Raw genomic sequence first — 22196 nt, 5'->3', positions numbered from 1 at the left:
ACCACGGGGCGCTGTCATTGACAAGTTATCTCTACTTTCATAAAGGAAAAAAAAAATGTTTTGGGCGGTTCTGTGGCTGTATCTATAATGTCTTGAAACAAGACGACATCTAGTTTTGGATTTATGATTCTTTTAATTTACTGACGTTTTAGATCCGGATGTTGTCGTGCAGGTCATATCCGCTACTCTTTGAACAACCCGCGCCACAACACAACTGAGATTAAACTAGTTTCTTCCTTTCAACAAAGTTTCTGTTATTAGATAAAGCGCTACTTTCTATATTCGTGTTAGCCGTGCATGTGGGGGTGTATCTGGATGTGTATACGTGTTATTTATCGGAACAGGATTCCGTTTTTTCAGCACTTTCCGTCGATTGTAGCCAGCGAGGCGGAGTGAACATTTCCAGTATTTGCGTGATCCAGGCTGACTTACTACCGCTTCAGGCTGGTTGCCATGCAAAACGCCGACAGCATCATCGTCCTGAGTGACGGTGAGGAAGACAGTGCATTCAGCAACAATGACTCGGTGGTGATCTTGGAGGACCGGACGAGTCCCGGTGAGAACTTGAATATGTTGGAAGCACCGGACATTACGTTTTTCTTGTGTCTGTGTGTATCCTGACTGTGTGCGCGTATCTTGACTGAATGTGTGTGCGCGGGCGTGCGGTGTGTGTGTCCCAGCCCCCCGGCCAGTGTGTGTGTCGTCAGACCAGCAGGAGGAGGAGCTGGTCATCACGTTCTCTCAGGGAGCCCAGCTCCTCCCACATGCACGTTATGACTGCAGCATTCACACCTTCACGTGAGTGAGACACTCACGATACACACAAACACACACATGCAGTCTCAATACACACAGTCTCCATACACGCACACAGTTATGATACGCACCACACCTTGTGTGCTCAGACTTGAAGACGCAGAGATCAGCGCTCCTGCAGGAAACAACCAGCTCATCTGCCAGCAGTGTTACTGCTACATCTGTGATAGGCCCGCAGGAGAGGTGAGGAGGGCTCTGATTGGCTGGCTGGAGAGGTCTGTGAGGAGATTTGTGACCCTATGTGTGTGTGTGTGTCTCAGTGCCTGGTGTGGACGGTGGCGGGGATGTGTCACTGTAACAGTCACAACCGGAGTGTGTTCTGGAGGAGCAGCAGAGACACACAGCTGCTGGGCTTCCTACAGCGCTTCTGCCTCACCCTGCTGGAGGTGGACCCAGAGCTACGGCTAGCAGGTACACACACACACCCTGCTGGAGGTGGACCCAGAGCTACTGCTAGCAGGTACACACACACACCCTGCTGGAGGTGGACCCAGAGCTACGGCTAGCAGGTACACACACACACCCTGCTGGAGGTGGACCCAGAACTACGGCTAGCAGGTACACACACACACATACATGAATACTCATACTTGTATATATATGTGTGTGTGTTTAGAGGCATTGCTGCTGAAGTTGGAGGCGGAGCTAGCAGTGGAGTACGCCTCCTTCCTGAGGGGAACGATGCGATGGACATGCTCCTGCCGCTGCCACACAGCCAATCAGGAGCATGCGGAATCTTGCAGCTGCCAATCAAATCACCAGGAGGTGCGGATGCACGAGTGAGTCACACTATACATGTGTACATAAACAAAATACAAAGTGTGTGTGTGTGTCAGCTACCTGCAGGTGTACCAGTGTGTGGGTGCCTTCCTGGACAGAGCAGAGAGAGTGTGTGTGTGTGTGTGTCAGCTACCTGCAGGTGTACCAGTGTGTGGGTGCCTTCCTGGACAGAGCAGAGAGAGAGGAGAGAGAGAAGCCCAGAGCAGCAGCTGTCATGAGACTAGGAGCTGCCCACTTCTTCCTCACACACGCTCATGCCCCAGGGTACACACACACACACACACCCTCCAGGGTACACACACACACCCTCCAGGGTACACACACACACCCTCCAGGGTACACACACACACACACCCTCCAGGGTACACACACACACACACACCCTCTAGGGTACACACACACACACACACACCCCATCCAGGGTACACACACTAGTACATTTACATTTATTCATTTAGCAGGTGCTTTTATCCAAAGCGACTTCCAAGAGAGAGCTTTACAAAGTGCATAGGTAACTGATAATAACAACAAGATAGCCCCAAAAACATTGTGAGTAGCCAAAACATGAAGCACATATTGTGAACAATCAAAATAAGTGCCAAAGTGAAGAACCGTAAGAGCATGTAGTTAAAGAAGTTACAATTAAACAACATGAACTGCAATAAGTGCAAGTGTACCTGTAGAAAAACAAGCAACAATAATAAAAACAATATATCACAGAGAGTACAAACATTTAAATCAGTTACCACTAACCACAAGAGCAACAAGTCTCTGAGCAAGAGTCTAGACTAGTATATATGTAAACTAAAGGTTGTAGTGATGTAGAGGTCCTGGTATTGTGTGTGTGTGCAGGATGACTAACCTGGCTCCTCAAGGAAACTCTGAAGAAGGCAGGTTTCTGCTGCTGAAAAGGTATGTACACACTCACAGACACACAGACACATACAGACACACACATAATACACACACACATATAGACACAATGTTGAGAGGGTTCTTGTTGTATGCGTGTGCAGGGTGACAGAGGCAGTGCAGAGACAGCTGGTGATGTGTGAATTCAATCCAGATTTCAGCCTCAAGCTCCAGACCTTCTACCAGGACCTGCCACTGCCCCCCAGGTGTGCTGTACTCAGGAACAGGTGTGTATAAACCAGGTGTGCTGTACTCAGGAACAGGTGTGTATAAACCAGGTGTGCTGTACTCAGGAACAGGTGTGTATAAACCAGGTGTGCTGTACTCAGGAACATGCTGTACCAGCCCCCCTAAAATAATAACAAAATATCGACTATAACTAGAGAGGGAACAACCCTAACCCTATAACTAGAGAGGGAACGACCCTAACCCTATAACTAGAGAGGGAACGACCCTATAACTAGAGAGGGAACGACCCTAACCCTATAACTAGAGAGGGAACGACCCTAACCCTATAACTAGAGAGGGAACGACCCTAACCCTATAACTAGAGAGGGAATGACCCTAACCCTATAACTAGAGAGGGAACGACCCTAACCCTATAAATAGAGAGGGAACGACCCTAACCCTATAACTAGAGAGGGAACAACCCTATAACAACCCTGGCACTTATGTTTTTGGTTGTTCACAATGTGTGCTTGTTTTGGCTAGAAAAAATTGAAGAAACCTTGGGATGAGCAATTCAGAGAGGGATCCCCTCCTCCAGAGACGGTTGGTGGGAGAGAGGAGCAGAACACAAGCTAAACATAGTCATACAGTGTCAATGGGTTTTGAAACACCAAAATCCATTGTTGAACTTTATAGATGTAGGACAGGACCGGGAGACTCGCTGTTGCCCGTCATGGAGACTGGTTTCCGGTTGACGACCAGGTCCACAGTTGATAGACCGACGACCAGGCAGGTGCTGACAGCTCAAACCCCCCACACCACGGGGATGTGTAGAGGGGGGACAGAGAAGAGAGCAGGGATTAGAGAATGCCAGGAGCAGCTAACAGTTACAGTCATAACAGAATGAGATCCCCACCGGTCAAGTGTGGACTAGTGCAGCAATTTAACAGAGCTAAAAGGGTATTTGATGCAGCCCCACACACCAAGACAGCGACAGCCCCCCTCAGTTGGAACATGAAATCTGTTCCAGGGGAAAGAACTCTAAAATAGGTTATACTTATACGCGACTGAATTAGCTCGCGACTTATACGCGACTTATACGCGACTCTATTAGCTCCTCGCGAGTGGTGTGGTGCTGGGAATAGCTCTCACTTCCTTGCATATACTGTGCTAGTTGTGTTATGCTAGCTGTGTTATTTTGATAGGCAACATACTGACGTTGCTCGTCATAAATGCATAGAACAGGTTTTGCTTCTCTTGCTAGGCTACCTGTTCACGCTGCCAGGTATGTCACACTGCTTGTGGGGCCTGTCACATGACTCCTGTCACATGACCTCCATTGAAAATGAATGGGAGGCCACATTTTGGTCTAACGCCCCCCCTAAAAGGGAACACCTTATCATGCATACTGTGTGTGTGTAACATACATATATGTGTGCGTTGCAGCCTGCGTGTGCGTCCCTGGAAGGACCCCTTGCTGGTGTCTGTGCTCCTGGGACAGAACGTGACTGGCCAGGGGCGGGGCCAGGGGCGGGGCCAGGGGCGGGGCCGTAAGGACGTCCTAACTGAGTCTGCTGCTGTGGTGCTGCTCCGAACACACCAACTACAGCTGCAGAACAAGTACACACACCCCAACTACAGCTGTAGAACAAGTACACACACCCCAACTACAGCTGTAGAACAAGTACACACACCCCAACTACAGCTGCAGAACAAGTACACACACCCCAACTACAGCTGCAGAACAAGTACACACACCCCAACTACAGCTGCAGAACAAGTACACACACCCCAACTACAGCTGCAGAACAAGTACACACACACCAACTACAGCTGCAGAACAAGTACACACATCCCAACTACAGCTGCAGAACAAGTACACACACCCCAACTACAGCTGCAGAACAAGTACACACCCCAACTACAGATGACCAAATGAACAATCTGTCTTTAAATGTATCTGTTGTGTGTGTGTAGGTACTGGGAGTTGACAAGGTACCTAAAAGTGGTTCAGACAGACAACAGTGAACTGTGAGTTCACACACACTTACACACTTAGCTACACACACGCTCTGGAAGTTTTTACTAAAAAACGTTCCGCACAGAAGGGAGACTGTAGATTGTCATGATTGGAAATGAAAGTGAGAAAACAGGACAGGGTAACACGGCAGATATTGCTTATAAAAAAAAATACATTAAGATGATTATTTATTGATTTTTGACAACGTAGTTAAGGCGACAGGCGTGTGTTGCTTAGGCGTGTTTGTATATACCGTATTTCCACATTACACAATTATCATTTTTGGTGCAGCGTTTACTCTAGGGCGGCTTAATCGAAGAAATACGGTATGTGTGTATATACATGTATCAATGTGTATGTCCAGGCTGTGATCTCATCCCCTTGTACCAGTCTAGTTACGTGTGTGTGTGTGTGTGTGTGTGTAGTGTCCAGGCGGTGCGTGATCTCATTCCCCTGTACCAGTGTAAGTCTGGGAACCTGACTGCTGCCCTGTATAGCACCTTCAGCCCTGCACCCGGACCCTGCTGCCCTGCCTGCAGGATGACCCCTGACCTCTACCACCTCTACCTCCGCATCCTCACCACGGCAACCGCTCCCACCCACACCCTCCACCTGCACACTCAGCCCCTCCCACACACAGCTGTCTGGGAGCCAATCAGAGGTCAGGCACCTCCATCCAACCCTCCATTCCTATCTATGTCCCTCTCTCACGGTGTCTTCTGGTATTCTGGATTCTTTAAGTAACCATGTTTTTTACGTCTTCCTTTTTCAGTTTCAAGGGTGATTTTTGTTGAGTGAGGAGCTGTCTCTCCCTTCTCCCCCTCCCTGATTGCTGTCTCTCTCTCCCTCCTCCCCCTCCCTGATTGCTGTCTCTCTCCCTCCTCCCCCTCCCTGATTGCTGTCTCTCTCCCTCCTCCCCCTCCCTGATTGCTGTCTCTCTCCCTCCCTCCCCCCTCCCTGATTGCAGGGACAGTCCAGGTGAAGAGATCAGATGTGGTTCGTTTCTCTCTCAGAATTCTGATGTCCAACACTGCTCTCTACACAGATGTGAGTCTCCCTCGCACACACACACATACCTAAAATACACACTGTTTCTCTGTTGACATTCTCATATTTTGTGTGTGTATGGTTCCTCTGTGTGTGTGTGTGTGTGTGTGTGTGTGTGTGTGTGTGTGGGGGGGGGGGGGGTCAGGTTCAGTGCTGGATGTCTCTGCTCCATGTGGTGAACATTCCTGCTCTCCCACAACCAGATGCTGCCTTCCTGAAGGTACACTCCTCCCCCTCTCTCCCTCTCTCTCCCTCCCTCCATCTCTTTCCCTCCATCTCTTTCCCTCCATCTATCCCTCCATCTCTACCTCCCTCCCTCCCTCCATCTCTAGTTCCATCCATCCCTCTATCTCTACCTCCCTCCATCTCTTTCCCTCCATCTATCCCTCCATCTCTACCTCCCTCCCTCCCTCCATCTCTACCTCCCTCCATCCCTCCATCTCTACCTCCCTCCCTCCCTCCATCTCTAGTTCCATCCATCCCTCCATCTCTACCTCCCTCCATCCCTCCATCTCTACCTCCCTCCATTTGTAGTTCTCCATCTCTTGTTCCTTCCATCTCTACATCTATCTCTTGCCCTCTCTCCCTACATCTCTCTCTCTCCCTCCATCTCTTCATTCTTCGTGTCTTGTAGGAAGCAGTGGCTGTTACCACGGCAATACTACTAGACCGGCCGGGTCATGTGATCCCTCGGTCCTTCCGAAGTGTACGTACACACACACACACACACACACACTACACTCTAACACCCCCTACACCTAGAGTGATGGAGGTGTGTATGGATATATGGGGTGTGTGTGTAGGTATATCCAGACCAGGCGTTGTTGCTCTTGGTCACTGCGTGTCTTGTTAGAGGTACGGCAGCAGGCTTCCTAAGCTCCACCCTCCACACCCACGACGCTTACAAGGTACCTCCTCTCCCTGTCTCTTTCTGACATCACATCCTGGCCACCAAACCCTCCCAGTCGTCTCATCCCCCTCCTCTCTCTCACCTCCCTCTGTCCTCCAGGAGAATGGCTGGTGTATGGACTGGCTGTGTGAACGTCTCTCCTCCCTGTGTCCTCCTCCTCACACTGGTAAAGGATGCCACCAGTGGGCGGGAACGGCTCCACCTGACCAGTAAGGGGGTGTGTGTGTGTGGCTGGGCGTGTGTGTGGGTGGGTGTGTGTGTGTGGCTGGGTGTGTGGGTGTGGGTGGGTGTGTGTGTGGGTGGCTGTGTGTGTGGCTGGGCGTGTGTGTGTGTGGCTGGATGTGTGTGGCTGGGTGTGTGGGTGGCTGTGGGTGTGTGTGTGTGCAGCATGTTGATGATGTCATCCTTGTTGTTCTCAGCCCAGACCATGAGGCTTCACCCCCTGACAGATGCTGATGGCTGGTTACCATGGTGATCCAGAGCCCAGCTGGTTACCATGGACCCAGACCAGACCCAATCACCATGTTGATATTGAACACTGATAGACTAACTTGTTCCTCAAAGATACTCCTGTGTTGTACTAAGATGTGAATGTGTGTGACTGACTCCCTGAAAATGTAATGTGCATAAAGTTGTTGTTCCCTGCAGTCTAGCTTCCTGTCATCCTCCTTCTGACTGGCAGTCACATCCAGTCAGCCTCAGTTCAGACTCAGTTCAGACTCAGTTCAGACTCAGTTCAGACTCTGTTCAGACAGAATGAGTCTTTAATACTCAGTGCCGTTATCAGCAGCCGGCTATGTCCAGAATACAACCTGACACACACACACACACACACACACACTCAGTCAGGTTGTATTAACACGACACACATTCAGAATCTAGATCTTGTCAAGATGAAGATTGTACAGTATCAACTCCCAGTTTTGTGTTCCTGTAGTTACAGTACCAAGGTTCTGCATTGCTATGATTACATTATAGTTCAGTGTGGCCATGGTTACGGTACTGTGTTTGCAGTTCTACCCGGCTGTATTCTTATGGAGAAGGGTGGGGCTGTAGGAAAAGCGGAGGACCGGAGGTCCACTTCCTGTCTGGCGCTGTTTAATGAGGTCAGAAAGGAAGTCCATCACCTTCAGGTCATCCTGGCTGCTGCAGCCCCGCCCACACAGGAAGTGACGCCGGCGCTCAGCCTGGACCACTTCCTCCTCGCCGAGCATGCTGGGACGTTGGAGGGCGGGACTGAAAGTGTATACAAACGCCCGATTGGCCAATGCCGTGAGGCAGCTCTCCAGGTGCAGCAGGTACGTGCTGCCTCGCCCAATTAGAGAGCGGGGGTCAGCAAGCCGGCCAATCAGAGAGCCGCTGTAGGGAGGGCAGCGCAGAGTCCTGTGGTCAAGGTCCAGCAGAGCTACGTAGCGACCATAATGATCCACAGAGGGGTGCATGCTGGGAAATGGAGTTCCAGAAGATCTGAGGGAAAGAAAAACTTTTAGATGGTGGAAATTCATCCTGTAGTCTTTGGCTGTCGTAGCTACCAGCTGGTTGCCGGGGTGACGGCATACTGTCAACACTCCCGTTTTCCCCGGGAGTCTCCCGTATTTCACACCCATCTCCCGCCTCCCTCCCGTTTTGTCATTTCTCCCGTGATTACTCCGTAATTTGTATGGCCAAACCTCATTATATAAATATTCACATCAATATATTATTTCAATGTTGTCCAGTTGCCAGATCTTGTATGAAACGCATCCTACTCACATAATACATAGGCTATCATACAATTTTCAACCCATTTGTGACCGCAAACAGAGCCCGTTTATATTAACTACATTCTCTGCCGCAACCTACAACCCAGTTGCGCTGCTGATATCTCCGCAGGTAGGCGGGAGAATTTGAAAAATACATGGTTGATTTTTGATTCAGAATCACTTGTAGAAATGGCAAAAGTCTCAGGTGGTGCTACGGCAAAAAAATATATATATAGCAGCAAATTAACAGTAGCGGACTGGCCATTGGGAGCACCTGGAGAATTCCCGATGGGCCGAAATACTTATGGTTGCCTTATAATTCGCTTGCCTTAAAAATTTCGGCAGAAGATTGAGCGACATGGTTGGCTAGCATAACGGTTGGCCGGCCCCCTTTTCCTCCAGGACGGTTGGTCTATTCCAAATGAACGTCTATGCACACAACAGTGACACTGACAAAGCTAGCTAGTAGAGACAATATAAAGATGGAAAACCAGGCCAAGAAACGTAAACGTAATTACCTTCACTGGACAATGTTTTACCAATTGAAAAGGCGGCTATGTTTGTTTGTTTTAAATAAAGCCTCAAAAACATTTTCGCTCGAATCAGCCACAAAAAATTCGATCGCACGCTGTGCGCGCTCGCATGACGTCCCTATAACTAGCATCACATCAGGCACAGAAGTTGAATGCATTAGCAGGGCGCTCGCTGTGGTGGCGTATACGGGACCGGTTCTGGTGGGCCGGTCTGGATCAAAGTCCAGGGCCTATTTTTACTCCCAGTCCGTCGCTGACAGTAGGCTACATGGACGGAGGAATTGAATGCCTAATCAGCAAGCCGCATCGACAATTCCCCCCCCCCCCCCCCCCCCCCCCAAAAAAACAACTACTCCAATGTTGACAGGTATGGGTGACGGCCTACCTGACGATGCCGATGAGCCTATAGGTGAGCAGGTCGGCCAGGCTGAGGGGCCGGCTGAGGCAGGGCTGCACACTGCTGCCGGGGCGACCGGGGTTGGGCAGGTAGAGGGCGAGGGCCCCGACCGTTCTCTGGACGGAACGCTCCTCTCCACCAATCACCAGCAGGGGCCGCCCGCTGAGCAAGCAGAACACGACATGCTGGGAAAACGAGTTCTGGTGAAGGAACCTGAGCGCACGCAGCCCCGCCCTCCTACGGCGCTGGTGGGAGTTGCCGTGGTGACGGGAGGAGAGGGAGGGGGCCTCGGAGGAGCAGGGTGAGGAGGAGCAGTCAACTGCTTCGTCTGCTGAGCAAGACAGCGACCAGCGCTCCACAGAGGTCAGGGGGAGGGCCTCTGGGGTCACGGCCGGAGTCAAGTTCAGACGGAGCTTCGGGACCAGCCGCTGACCTTTGACCTGACCGTTGGCACGGCAACCCTCAGGCTGCTGGTGGGAATCTTTCTGAGCTAAACAGACAGAACACACAGCCGCTATTACACTTGATATTACACCTATAATTATGCCTGGTATTACATGTTTCCACCTGTTATTACACCCATTATTTCCAATTGTAAGATATTACAACTATTTACTTACTGTATTAATATACCTGTTATTCCACGTTTTATTACACATGGTTTTGCACCTATTATTACACCAGATTTGTTTTTACCACATTTATTACACATATTTCCATCTGTTATTGCACCTAATACTACTACAGTTATTACAGCCAATGGTACACATATTTACACCTATTATTATGCACCAAGTGTAAACGGAATGTATATGTAAGCCCACGTGCGTGAATGTTTATAGAATTGGTTTGATACATTTTCATGAAAAGGTTACAAGTTAAAACTGTATCCTCCTGACCCTGTGGTGAAGCTGCTTTCTCTCACACATTACCCAGAGTGCAGTGCTCTGCTTACACTACATTACCCAGAGTGCAGTGCTCTGCCTACACTACATTACCCATAGTGCAGTGCTCTGCCTACACTACATTACCCAGGGTGCAGTGCTCTGCCTACACTACATTACCCAGGGTGCAATGCTCTGCCTTGACTACATTACCCAGGGTGCAGTGCTCTGTAGACTTGATTACCCAGAGAGCAGTGCTCTGCCTAGACTACATTACCCAGAGTGCAGTGCTCTGCCTACACTACATAACCCAGGGTGCAGTGCTCTGCCTAAACTACATTACCCAGGGTGCAGTGCTCTGCCTAGACTACATTACCCAGAGTGCAGTGCTCTGCCTACACTACATAACCCAGGGTGCAGTGCTCTGCCTAAACTACATTACCCAGGGTGCAGTGCTCTGCCAACACTACATTACCCAGGGTACAGTGCTCTGCCTACACTACATTACCCAGAGTGCAGTGCTCTGCTTAGACTACATTACCCAGAGCGCAGTGCTCTGCCTAGACTACATTACCCAGAGCATAGTGTTCTTCCTGGACTACATTACCCAGGGTGCAGTGCTCCTCCATGGCAGCGTTTCCAGGGCTCTCCTCCGTCTCCTCTGTGATGGCAGCCAGGTCGTCGGGGACGAGGGTGGTGCTGAGCACCTCAATGCTGTCCTCACTGTTAGAGCGCCGCGCTGGCACACGCACACGCCCCGCCTCCACACGCCCTGGCCCCGCCTCCACATGCCCTGGCCCCGCCTCCACACGCCCTGGCCCCGCCTCCACACGCACTGGCCCCGCCTCCACATGCCCTGGCCCCGCCTCCACCTGCCGCCCTTCGCCGCCCAGCAACTCTGAGACAGAACACACACACTCAGCTGTCAGCTAGAGCCCATGCAACAGAGCCATTTCAAATCAAATGAATGACGGCACACAAACAATAATCACACACAGGTAATCACACACACGCAATAATCACGCACACATAATCACACACACACAGACAACACTACCTCTCAGTTCTCCAGTGTCCGTGGTGACAGGCTGAGAGCGGTAGGACTTCTCTGTTCCCAGAACCTCAATGCTGTCACCGCTGCTCACGCTCCCCACCATCGTGTCCCCAGCAGCCTCCTCCTCCACGCCCTGCCCCGCCCCCCTACTTCCTATCTCCAGTTTGATTGACAGCTCCTCCACGCAGGAGAAGAAAGACTCCAAGCTGGCTGGAGGACACTGGCCGTCGCATTCTGGCACAGGAAGTCCCTCCCCACTACTTCCTCCCTCTCTGCCCTGCAGCTCCTCCCCCTCCTCGGGGTTCCAGGGCTCGAACAGGAAGTTGTTAAGCGGGTACTTCCTGGTCAGCGCCTGCGTGATGCGCTGCGGTGAACAGCGAGGGCAAGTCGCCACGGAGACGGCGCTCCACGGTGGCCAGCTGCTCCAGTGTGAGAGACAGAAAGTAGGCATCACTCAGCTCCTCCAGGGGCTTCATGCGCCGGTCAAAACGCCGTGAGGGGGGGAGCTTCACCAGCCGGGGCGTGTAGGAGGGGGAGGGGGGTTCAGGGGTCAGTGGGTGGGGTTCTGGGTCATATGTGTCATACGGCAGGAAGTCAGGCTGTTTCAGCTTCCTGTTTGGGAAGGAAGTGACCTGCCGCAGAAGGTCGCGGTGCTCTAGGATGGAACGCTCGATTCCTGCCAGCTCATTGGCTGACTGGGCCTCAGATTCTTTCTGCAGGACTGAGCGTGTGTATCTGAGAGAGAGAGGAGGGGAGAGAGAGAGGAAGGGGGAAGAGGGGAGAGAGAGAGGAGGTGAGAGAGAGAGAGAGAGGAAGGGGGAAGAGGGGAGAGAGAGAGGAGGGGGGAGGAGGGGAGAGAGAGAGGAGGGGGGAGGACGAGGGGAGAGAGAGAGGAGGAGGGAGGAGGGGGATGGAGGGGGAGAGAGAGGGGAGGAGGCAAGAGAGAGGAGAGGAGAGGAGGGGAGAGAGAGAGAGAGAGAGAGAGAGAGAGAGAGAGAGAGAGAGAGAGAGAGAGAGAGAGAGAGAGAGAGAGAGAGAGAGGAGGGGGGGTGGAGGCGAGAGAGAGAGGAGGGAGGAGGAGGGGAGAGAGAGAGAGAAGAGGAAGAGGGAAAAGACAGAAATTAAACACAACGAGAAGTGGAGAGTAGGTTTAGGGTTAGGGTTCTGTGGAGGACTGGTGAACATGGTATGGAAGTGTGTGTTTCAGTGTGTGTTTCAGTGTGTGTTTCAGTGTGTGTTTTCAGTGTGTGTTTCAGTGTGTCCCCTGCTGTCTTGTTCAAGAATGTAAACCTACCTGTTCTCCCACGCTACACTTTTACTCTTTATGTTTCTCTGGCAGTTTCTATGGTGATTTAGTAAGTTATATGTATTGTAATTGTTTAACCTGTAAATCACTTTGAACTCCCATTGTGTCTGAATCATGCAAAACAAATAAACCTACCTTGAGTGTGTATTATTGTGTATGGTGTGTGTATGTATGTGGTGTGTATAGTGTGTGTGTGTGTATGTGTGTATGAGGTGTGTTTGTATGGTGTGTGTGTGTTTATATGTGGTATGTGTGTGTGTATGGTGTGTGTTTATATGTGGTATGTGTGTGTGTGGTGTATGGTGTGTGTTTATATGTGGCGTGTGTGTGTTGTGTGTGTATGGTGTGTGTTTATATGTGGTATGTGTGTGTGTATGGTGTGTGTTTATATGTGGTATGTGTGTGTGGTGTGTGTATGGTGAGTGTTTATATGTGGCGTGTGTGTGGTGTGTGTATGGTGAGTGTTTATATGTGGCGTGTGTGTGTGGTGTGTGTATGGTGAGTGTTTATATGTGGCGTGTGTGTGGTGTGTGTATGGTGTGTGTTTATATGTGGTATGTGTGTGTGGTGTGTGTATGGTGAGTGTTTATATGTGGCGTGTGTGTGGTGTGTGTATGGTGAGTGTTTATATGTGGCGTGTGTGTGGTGTGTGTATGGTGAGTGTTTATATGTGGCGTGTGTGTGGTGTGTGTATGGTGTGTGTTTATATGTGGCGTGTGTGTGGTGTGTGTATGGTGAGTGTTTATATGTGGCGTGTGTGTGGTGTGTGTATGGTGAGTGTTTATATGTGGCGTGTGTGTGGTGTGTGTGTGTGTCTTACTCCAGGTCCAGCAACTTCCTGGTCAGCTCCCGGGCGAAGGCCCGTCTGTTTCCTGTCTTCAGCCAATCAGAGGCTTGGCCTAGCCCCTCCGACAGCAACAGGAAGTGCTCCATGAGCTTCCTGTGCTCTGCAGAGACGTAGGCCATGCAGAAGGGCCTGACGAAGCCTCGAGCCTCCAGGTCGTACAGCGTCAGGTGCTGCACATAGGCAAAGCTGCCCCAGTCTCCCATGACCACACGGGAGTCCTCACAGAAGCTGAGGCGGGGGGCGGGGCCTGTGTGGGAGGGGCCTGACGGGGAGGGGGAGGGGCCAGGAGAGCAGGCTTGGTAGTCCACGGACATGATCCGGAGTGAGAAGTGGTTCAAATCAAATGCACCCAGAATCCTGGGATCGTCTGGGATGGTGAGCACGGGCTGGGGTCCCACCTGCAGGGGCGACACACACACACATAAACACTCACACATGTTTACACAGACACATTGATAGTAAACACAAACATCATACATAAATACATACACCTGCATAAACACACACACACACATTACAACATACACTGTGCCTATTTCTTCACATCTCTTCTTTGTATACCAGGGCTGTAGGTGTCACGTGTCCTACACACCTTCTGAAAATGGCAAATCTGTCTCCTCCACTTTTTATTAAGAACATTATATTTAAAACCTACCATTATATCTACGACCCTGACACACACCTAAACCTTTCCTGTTCCCCCCTCCCTGTTCTCAATCTCCCCCCCCCTCCCTGTTCCCCCCTCCCTGTTCTCAATCTCCCCCCCCCCCTCCCTGTTCCCCCCTCCCTGTTCTCAATCTCCCCCCCCCCCTCCCTGTTCCTCCCCTCCCTGTTCCCCCCTCCCTGTTCTCAATCTCCCCCCCCCCTCCCTGTTCCTCCCCTCCCTGTTCCCCCCTCCCTGTTCTCAATCTCCCCCCCCCCCTCCCTGTTCCCCCCTCCCTGTTCTCAATCTCCCCCCCCTCCCTGTTCTCCCCCCCCCCTCCCTACCTGTTCAGAGAACTCTGCCACCAGTATGAAGTCCCGGAGGAAGAGGGCGGAGGAGGTGGCGGCCCAGGGGTGCGCGCGGGGCAGCAGTGGGACTGACAGCTCCTCAGGGACCCCCTGCAACTCGCCCGCGCGCTCCCTCGCCTCGCCGAAGCCCTCAGCGCCGGTGAACGCCAACAGGTCGGGAGAACCGATCATAATCCCGCTGATCTGACCGTTTTACTGATCTGCTAACTGGAACAATGCCCTCCGGTTATATCTTCTCCCGGTGCAGAGGGGAAAGCAGTCTGTAAACTCAGGAGTCCGGTATGGACTTTATATCTTCAGAACTCAGTGAAGATATCTCCGTCAAACTTGCACGTTCTCATGCCCCTGTGACCTCGGCGGGTCTCGAGCCCAGTGAGTGAGTCAGCGTTTGCACCGGAGAGCGAACGTCAAATTTGTTGCGCAGTTGGAACAACACAAACTCAAACAGACCAGTGTCAGTTTCACTTCTCCGTGAAGCCTGTGGCATGTTGGTCACACTAAGCAGGTCAACGGCGTTTCTAAAAACTAACTTCCGCCCGAGACGTGTCAGTAACTTACCGGGTCTTCTAACGTCAACAAGGATCCGTTGTGCGGCGGGAACGCTGTAAACAAACAACTCCTCTGTTGGAACACCGACACTTCAGAGCGACCACTCGCGGGTGGTTGGAGGGAAGTTGTCTTTCGGAAGTCACGCCGAGTCACGTGGTCGACCTTTATCCCTGGTTTGTAGCCTCTCCCGGACACATCGAGCCGGTCAGACGATCTGTCGGTGCACCGGAGCTGCAAAAGGACTCCATAACGACATGGCACAGTCACATGACTGCCAGTGACCCGCGAGGAACCGTCCAGGCGCATTCTTTCTCCGTGGATCTGGTAGTGACTGGCGGTCCACACAACAACACCAGATACCTTATATTTATGAACGCATTTCTCGAGTGGGCGGTGGTGGGTAGAACTAAATAAATAAATGTCTTATTTGGTGTTCTCTGGGAAGTGGAGTTCAAGAAGAAATTGTTTTAAGTTGTAGTTTTACAGCCCCATGATCAGGACAGGTTAAAACTGACAGTCAGACTCGTTTATAGAAGCACAGACTCTTTATTTGTCACTTTATAATCAACATTAACTTTAGAATCATACATTCATGTAGCACACTCACTCACTCCCTCCCTCAGTCAGTCAGTCACTCCCTCCCTCAGTCACTCAGTCAGTCAGTCACTCCCTCAGTCACTCAGTCAGTCAGTCACTCCCTCCCTCAGTCACTCAGTCAGTCAGTCACTCCCTCCCTCAGTCACTCAGTCAGTCAGTCACTCAGTCAGTCAGTCACTCCCTCAGTCACTCCCTCCCTCACTCCCTCCCTCCCTCAGTCCCTCCCTCCCTCAGTCACTCCCTCCCTCAGTCACTCCCTCAGTCACTCCCTCAGTCAGTCAGTCACTCCCTCAGTCAGTCAGTCAGTCAGTCAGTAACTCCCTCATTCAGTCAGTCTTTCCCTCAGTAGGTCTCAGAAGGATCAGCAGCTCAACGGCAGGCAGTTACAACTAAGAACACAGCAGTCCAGCAGCAAGGCCCCCTGGGTAATATGTAGATGAGCTGTGTGTGCTGACCACTGAGGATCCGCTGTGTGTGGGTGTGGAGACAGAGGCATGTGACACACACACCATCACGCTCATACACACCCCCACACACACACACACACACACACACTGCTGTCACTAACACACTCAGAATTCCATAAGGAAAAAGAAACCATAACATATCAATGAGCTTATCCTGTTTCTATGGCAACATTCTTCTGGCTTATCTCACTCACCCCCCACAATCACACACACCTATTGCTTGATCTGGTAGAAATATCATAATTATATTGATCAGTTCTGTAAAAGCACAATCATGTTTGTTTTGTTTGTTTGTAGGTGAATGTAAGTATGTGTGTGTGTTTGTAGGTGTGTGTGTACTGTGTATAAGGCTTTGGAGTGTGTAGGTGTATGAGCGAGAGGATATGATTTGAATGTGTGTATGTATATATATATATATATAAAACTGGTGTGTCAGAGTAGCAGGATCTTATAGGAGCAGGATCCCAGGGTGAGACAGGGCACAGTGGTGTGTATGTGTATAGTGTGTGTGTATGATGTGTGTATAGAGTGTTTGGTGTGTGTATAGCGTGTGTGTGTAGGGTGTGTGTGTGTGTGTCAGATAAGCAGGATGCCAGGGTCAGACAAAGCACAGTACAGTAAGAAGCCCATCTGATCCACCTGCTCCTCCGACACGCCTCCCAGAACGTTCACCCCCGCCTTGAAGTAGCTGGGCACCGCCCCCTGCTCCAGGTAGCCAATCAGCTCCTCCACACACTGCCGGAACCGCCCCTCCAGAGCCCCCACCGACCAATCAGGCTCCTTGTCGCTGAGGTGCAGGATGAGGTTGGCCAGTGGGGCGGAGGTCAGGGGCCGCAGGATGGGGTTCAGCCTGCACACGGCCTTCAGGGTCTTCAGCAGTCGGCCGCGGACGCCTGCATCCTGGCCGTCGAGCTGCGCCAGCCGCTGGGTCTCCCAGGGGTAGAGGGACAGGCGCCAGGCGGACGGCCAGGGCAGGGTGAGCCCCGGCTGGGCACACAGCACCACGTCATCCTGCCTCAGCACCGGCAGCAGGGACACGAACAGGGGCTCCCCTCCCCCCGACACGCAGCAGCCTGGGGCAGGGCTGGGGACAGGAGGGGAGGGTTAGAGAACAGAACACTACATACACACACTATACACTAGATATATACATTCCACACACACCCCCCTACCTGACCTCCAGCTTGAGCTCTGGGCCCCCCAGCACCGGCCGCACCAGGCAGTCCAGACTGTTGCTAAGAGACGGCCAGTTCATGGTCTCCATCACAACCTTACTGAGCATGTTTACTAGCGCCTCCGACGACAGGTACCCGCCCACCAGGAACCTGGAGGGGAGGGGGTGGACATTTCCCAGAGTGTGTTTATGTGTGTACCTGTGTGTGTGTATATGGGTGTACCTGCGTGTATGTACCAGTGTGTATGTGTGTGTGTGTGTGTGTGTACCTGTCCCAGTAACTGCGTCCCCGGGGGAAGTACTCCAGGTTGGTGCGGCGGACCATCCAGGAGAGGGGCTGTTTGAGAAGAGTCTGCTCCCCAGGAACCAGGCTCCACAGCCCGGCTTCCACACGCAGCGGCACCAGCACACACACATGGTCCACACGCACCGCCTGCACACACACCACGCACATCAAACTACAGCCAGTTTGGTGATGACAGGATCTCAAAGACAAGCAGAGCCCTCCAGGTCATGTGTGTGTGTGTGTACCTCCAGGTCGTGTGTGTGTGTGTGTGTACCTCCAGGTCGTGTGTGTGTGTGTGTGTACCTCCAGGTCATGCGTGTGTGTGTGTGTGTGTACCTCCAAGTCGTCTAGCAGGGCCCCCCCCAGGCTGAACTCCCCCAGGGGCATGTCTGGGTGTGTGGACAGCAGGAAGCCCTGGATCTCTGTGCAGATGTCCACACACAGACGCTGGGCCCACAGCACCTCCTCTGGACTCACCACTACCCTGCTGCTGTAGTACTGCTGCAGCCGCTCCTGCACACACACACACACAGGCAGGTACACACACAGGCAGGTACACACACAAACACAAGGTATACAGAGCTCATTTTTATAGTCATCCCTCCCTCCCTCGGTATCCTACCTGCAGAGACAGGGGAGCACACAACTGCATTCTACTGAGTTTAGTCCCCAGCTCATCCTGGCCGGGTGGGGTCACACACTCCAAGATGGACTTCTGCTGCTGGCACAGGTATCCTGGAGGGAGGGGGACACACACAGACAGACAAGGAAGCGAGGTTTAAACAGGAAAGAGGAAGAGGGCAAAACAGAGAGGGAAAGAGAGAAGGAAGAGAGGAGAGAGAGGGGAAAGAGAGAGGGGAAGAGAGGAGAGAGAGAGGGGGGAAAAGAAAAAGGGGAAGAGAGAAGGAAGAGAGGGAGGTATTCTCTGTACCTTTCTGCTGCCTGGTTGCCGTGGAGACATGCTTCAGGACCACGTCTTCCAGACTCTTTCTGGAGGGGGTGGGGCCTAAGCTAAGCTCCTCCCAACTCTCTGTCATCTTCTGCTCCACCTTCTCATCCTCTGCTGCACTGCCTGCACGCTCTATGAGCTGCACACACACACACATTGTACACACACACACATATATAGGTTACGCACACACTTTATATATATACACGGACACACTTTATATACACACACACACACCCGTTTGACAGCCAGCGTAGCGATCCCCAGGATGGCGGCTCCACCCACTCCCAGCACCAGCCGGGCATTGGCCAGCAGGAAGTCTATCACCATGGCAATGCTGTCCTCGCCCCGCCTCCTGCCACCACGGAAGTCCATCACTTCCTGGTTCAGAGGTCAGCCTGTGGATATACACAGCAGCATTGAGACAAGCATTTTGGAGCTTATTCTACTCTCCTCTCCTCTGATTGGTTGAATTTCTGGGACACATAGGTGGACACAGCTAGAAACACACACATTTACTCATTTAGCAGACGCTTTTATCCAAAGCGACTTCCAAGAGAGAGCTTTACAAAGGTGCATAGGTCACTGATCATAACAACAAGATAGCCACAAAGCATTGCGGGTAGCCAAAACAAGAAGCACACATTGTGAACAACCAAAAAATAAGTGCCAAAGGGAAGAACCATAAGAGCATGTAGTTGAGCAAGTTACAATTAAACAACATGAACCGCTAAGTGCAAGTGTACCTGTAGAAAAGCAAGCAACAGTAAAAAAATAAAATAAATAAGATTGATTAACTAAAATGGAATATTTTGCAGCAAATACAACTGTTTAAATCAGTTACCATTAACCAACAAGAGCAACAAGTCTCTAAGCAAGAGTCATTGTGATCCTTGAGGAAACTAGCATTGGGTTCAGCAAACCATTCCTAAGTACCGTTGTACTCCCTGAACAAGTGCGTCTTGAGCCTTCTCTTGAAGGTGGAGAGACAGTCTGTGTCTCTGATGGAGGTGGGGAGCTGGTTCCACCATTGGGGGGCCAGACAGGAGAAGAGCTTGTGTTGGGACCGGGCGGTCTTGAGTGGTGGACCACCAGGCGGTTGTCAGAAGAAGACCATAGGTGGCGGGTGGGGGTGTAAGGCTGCAGGAGAGACTTGATGTAGTCGGGTGCAGTCCCGTTCACCGCTCGGAAGTTCAGTATCAGGGTCTTGAGTCTGATATGGGCCGTGATGGGAAGCCAGTGGAGGGAGATGAGGAGCGGGGTAACATGGGAGCGTCTGGGTAGATTGAAGACCAGACGGGCCGCCGCATTCTGAATCCTCTGAAGAGGGTGGGTTGCGCATGCCGGGAGACCGGCGAGCAGCGAGTTGCAGTAGTCCAACTTGGAGAGGACAAGTGCTTGGACAAGCAGCTGGGTGGAGTGCTCAGACAGTATCTCCTGATCTTGTAGAGGGTGAATCTATACGACCGGGAGATCGCAGCAATGTGGGCCGTGAGCGAGAGCTCATCATCCATGGTAACCCCAAGGTTCCTGGCAGAGGATGCAGGGGTCACTGTCGCAGATCCCAGGGTGATTGAGAGGTCGTGGGAGATGGAGGGTTTGGCCGGGATGATGAGAAGTTCTGTTTTGGCAAGGTTCAGCTGGAGGTGGTGCTCGGTCATCCAGGCGGAGATGTCTGCGAGGCAGGCCTCAATCCTAGCTGAGATCCCCGGATCGGTCGAGAGAGAGGGGGGGGGGGGGGGGGGAGAGAGAGAGTGTGTGTGTGTGTGTGTGTGAGAGCACTTGTCCTATCTCTCTCTCTCACACACTCTCCCTCTCCCTGTCCCTCTCTCTTCCTCTCCCTCTCTCCCACACACACACACACACACACACACAGGTGCTCAGACTTTAGCTCTCATCTGGTTCTTTACCTACTGGTACCCCTCCACCCTGCCGTCACAGACACACCTTTACACACAGTCACCTTCCCGTAAATTTCAGGGTCAGTCTCCACGTCTCAGCTGTCCTCTCTCTCCGGTAATAACAGCGTACGTTCAGCACCGTGTACACGTCACCAGGACCTAGTCAACTTCAGAGTGAAAGATAAAACCCAACAGGCGCTGTGTGGCATTTGACCGCCGCACCTGCTAGACAGAAATAACCGCAGCAGACCTCGCACTAGTCGGCGTGGAGTCAAAGCCCTCCCGCCCCTCACCGTCCGAGACACACACACACGCCCCTGTGCCAGCGATGGTATTTCTAGTTCAGCTGTTCCAGCTAGAATATAAAACACAGCCGTGTCTCCTGACTAACACAGTAGCTACATCATAGCAGAGATGTTAGCTAGGTTACCTAGTACAGTAGGTACAATATGTTCGTCCAGAGTAGTGGGCTTTACGTTTCTACCCGTTTCGTGCACAACCAAGCTTACGACAAGCTAGCTGTCGTAAACAACAAGATGCAACAAACCTCGTTATTTTATCAGTGCTAAAGCACGGGCTTCGTTAGTTAACGTAAAACATAATCTATCACGAGTTGGGATAGGCTGGCCATTGTTTGGCTGGGTGTCCGCCGTTGTTATTGTCAGCTAGCTTGCTGGCTAGCAGATGTTACCGATAGCTAGCCTGGCACTCAAACAAGCGGTTGACAACGTGCCGATACGTTTAGCCAACACGGTGACAAGAAGAGGATCGTGCTACCAATATGCAGTCGAAATCTGAGAGAAGATTGATGCATTTACAGCTGCTTTCATCATTAGCTACTATGAACTTGCTACGACTTCAGATACATCTATTTTACTGAATTCTGTAGTCAGTTACGCTTGATAGGTAAACGTTCTTACAGATAGCTAGCTACAGCACTTACCACTATATACTCGAGAAATCTTTTCAGTTTCGGCCAAAGTCATTTACAAAAAGAAAACTGTAATTTGAGCAGACGTTCATTAAAAGTTAGTCCACCATCTCTCGTCCCAACAGCCAACTGTGATTGACACTCTACTCCTCCAATCAAGGGGAAGATTTGCTCTGACGTGAGCACCATGTTTGGGACGTGCGTTTTCTGTTTACATGTGCGCTGAATACATTCTTTACATTTTATTAATTGACAGGAGCCTTTTTCCCCAAAGCAACATATACATAGTGCATATGGAAAGTACATTAAAAGATCATGGATCAGAAGTGGTCAGTTATAACAGTATTTTGGTGGGCAGAGTGAAGGAACAATCCGTATTTATCAGTGTAAAGTAACCACATATCAGCTACCAGGCACAGTGCAACAAAACGACATTGTGTGTGTTTGAGGCTTGAAGCTCAAAGGTAATGAAACACAACATGAATCTGGGGGCAGACGAGTCTCAGAAGGTCACTTCTGAGTAGAGGTGTGTCTGTGACAGAGTGTGCATGTGGTGCAGTCAGTAGTTAGTACAGATTTTCTGCTGCTGAACATTAGGACAAGGGAGAAATAATACTCCTGCTGTGCTTATAAAACCTGGTGATCATTCATGTGAGATTCATGCATGTTAGAGGGAGAGTGTATATGTGTGTGTGGGAGTGTATATGAGAGGGAGAATGTATACTTGTGTGAGGGTGTGTATATGAGAGGGAGAGTGTATACTTGTGTGAGGGTGTGTATATGAGAGGGAGAGTGTATACTTGTGTGAGGGTGTGTGTGTCTTAAGAACAGTCAGAAGCAGAGTAGGAAGAGTTGGTTTTAAACAGAAATATTATCATTGTCATCATCTCTAGGTCACATGACAATCTGGCCACA

At 51.2% G+C, this 22196-nt stretch overlaps 3 protein-coding genes across 9 annotated transcripts; 1 reads left to right on the top strand and 2 right to left on the bottom strand.

Annotated features, from left to right (window-relative positions):
• Nucleotides 1-34: 34 nt before the first annotated feature.
• Nucleotides 35-7164, top strand: zgc:112980 (uncharacterized protein LOC503706 homolog). Of its 6 annotated transcripts, XM_047041717.1 has the most exons (18): nt 35-556; nt 681-798; nt 906-999; nt 1077-1227; nt 1433-1595; nt 1726-1860; nt 2449-2508; nt 2613-2735; nt 4123-4296; nt 4329-4520; nt 4654-4707; nt 5122-5357; nt 5664-5743; nt 5889-5963; nt 6378-6449; nt 6547-6651; nt 6753-6862; nt 7073-7164. In XM_047041717.1, the coding sequence occupies exons 1-18, from the start codon at nt 454-456 to the stop codon at nt 7107-7109; spliced, it is 2082 nt and encodes a 693-aa protein (XP_046897673.1). In that variant the 5' UTR covers nt 35-453; the 3' UTR covers nt 7110-7164. The 6 variants fall into 6 exon arrangements, with proteins under 6 accessions (XP_046897673.1, XP_046897675.1, XP_046897672.1 ...); XM_047041719.1 differs by lacking the exon at nt 4329-4520; XM_047041716.1 differs by having other exon boundaries at nt 4123-4584.
• A 301-nt stretch (nt 7165-7465) lies between these two features.
• Nucleotides 7466-15411, bottom strand: smcr8b (Smith-Magenis syndrome chromosome region, candidate 8b). Its single transcript, XM_047041715.1, is given in 7 exon segments — nt 7466-8120; nt 9314-9815; nt 10817-11107; nt 11267-11627; nt 11629-11998; nt 13390-13814; nt 14404-15411. Coding segments are annotated over 7 exon segments (2595 nt in total). The 5' UTR covers nt 14599-15411; the 3' UTR covers nt 7466-7669.
• Nucleotides 15412-16388: 977 nt separating this feature from the next.
• mief2 (mitochondrial elongation factor 2) lies at nt 16389-21432 on the bottom strand. Of its 2 annotated transcripts, none has more exons than XM_047042622.1 (8): nt 21294-21432; nt 18687-18847; nt 18432-18588; nt 18123-18235; nt 17837-18013; nt 17484-17647; nt 17213-17365; nt 16389-17124 (listed from the first exon to the last, which is right to left on the bottom strand). In XM_047042622.1, exons 2-8 carry the CDS (start codon nt 18822-18824, stop codon nt 16617-16619), a joined length of 1410 nt encoding a protein of 469 aa, XP_046898578.1. In that variant the 5' UTR covers nt 18825-18847; nt 21294-21432; the 3' UTR covers nt 16389-16616. The 2 variants fall into 2 exon arrangements, with proteins under 2 accessions (XP_046898578.1, XP_046898579.1); XM_047042623.1 differs by lacking the exon at nt 21294-21432 and adding an exon at nt 20397-21278.
• Between the last annotated feature and the right edge of the window lie 764 nt (nt 21433-22196).

Source organism: Hypomesus transpacificus, chromosome 19 (assembly GCF_021917145.1).
Source record: "Hypomesus transpacificus isolate Combined female chromosome 19, fHypTra1, whole genome shotgun sequence".
Taxonomy (NCBI): Eukaryota; Metazoa; Chordata; class Actinopteri; order Osmeriformes; family Osmeridae; genus Hypomesus; species Hypomesus transpacificus.
The sequence above is the reverse complement of the archived record's forward strand: the minus strand, read 5'-3'. Positions and strand labels throughout refer to the sequence as shown.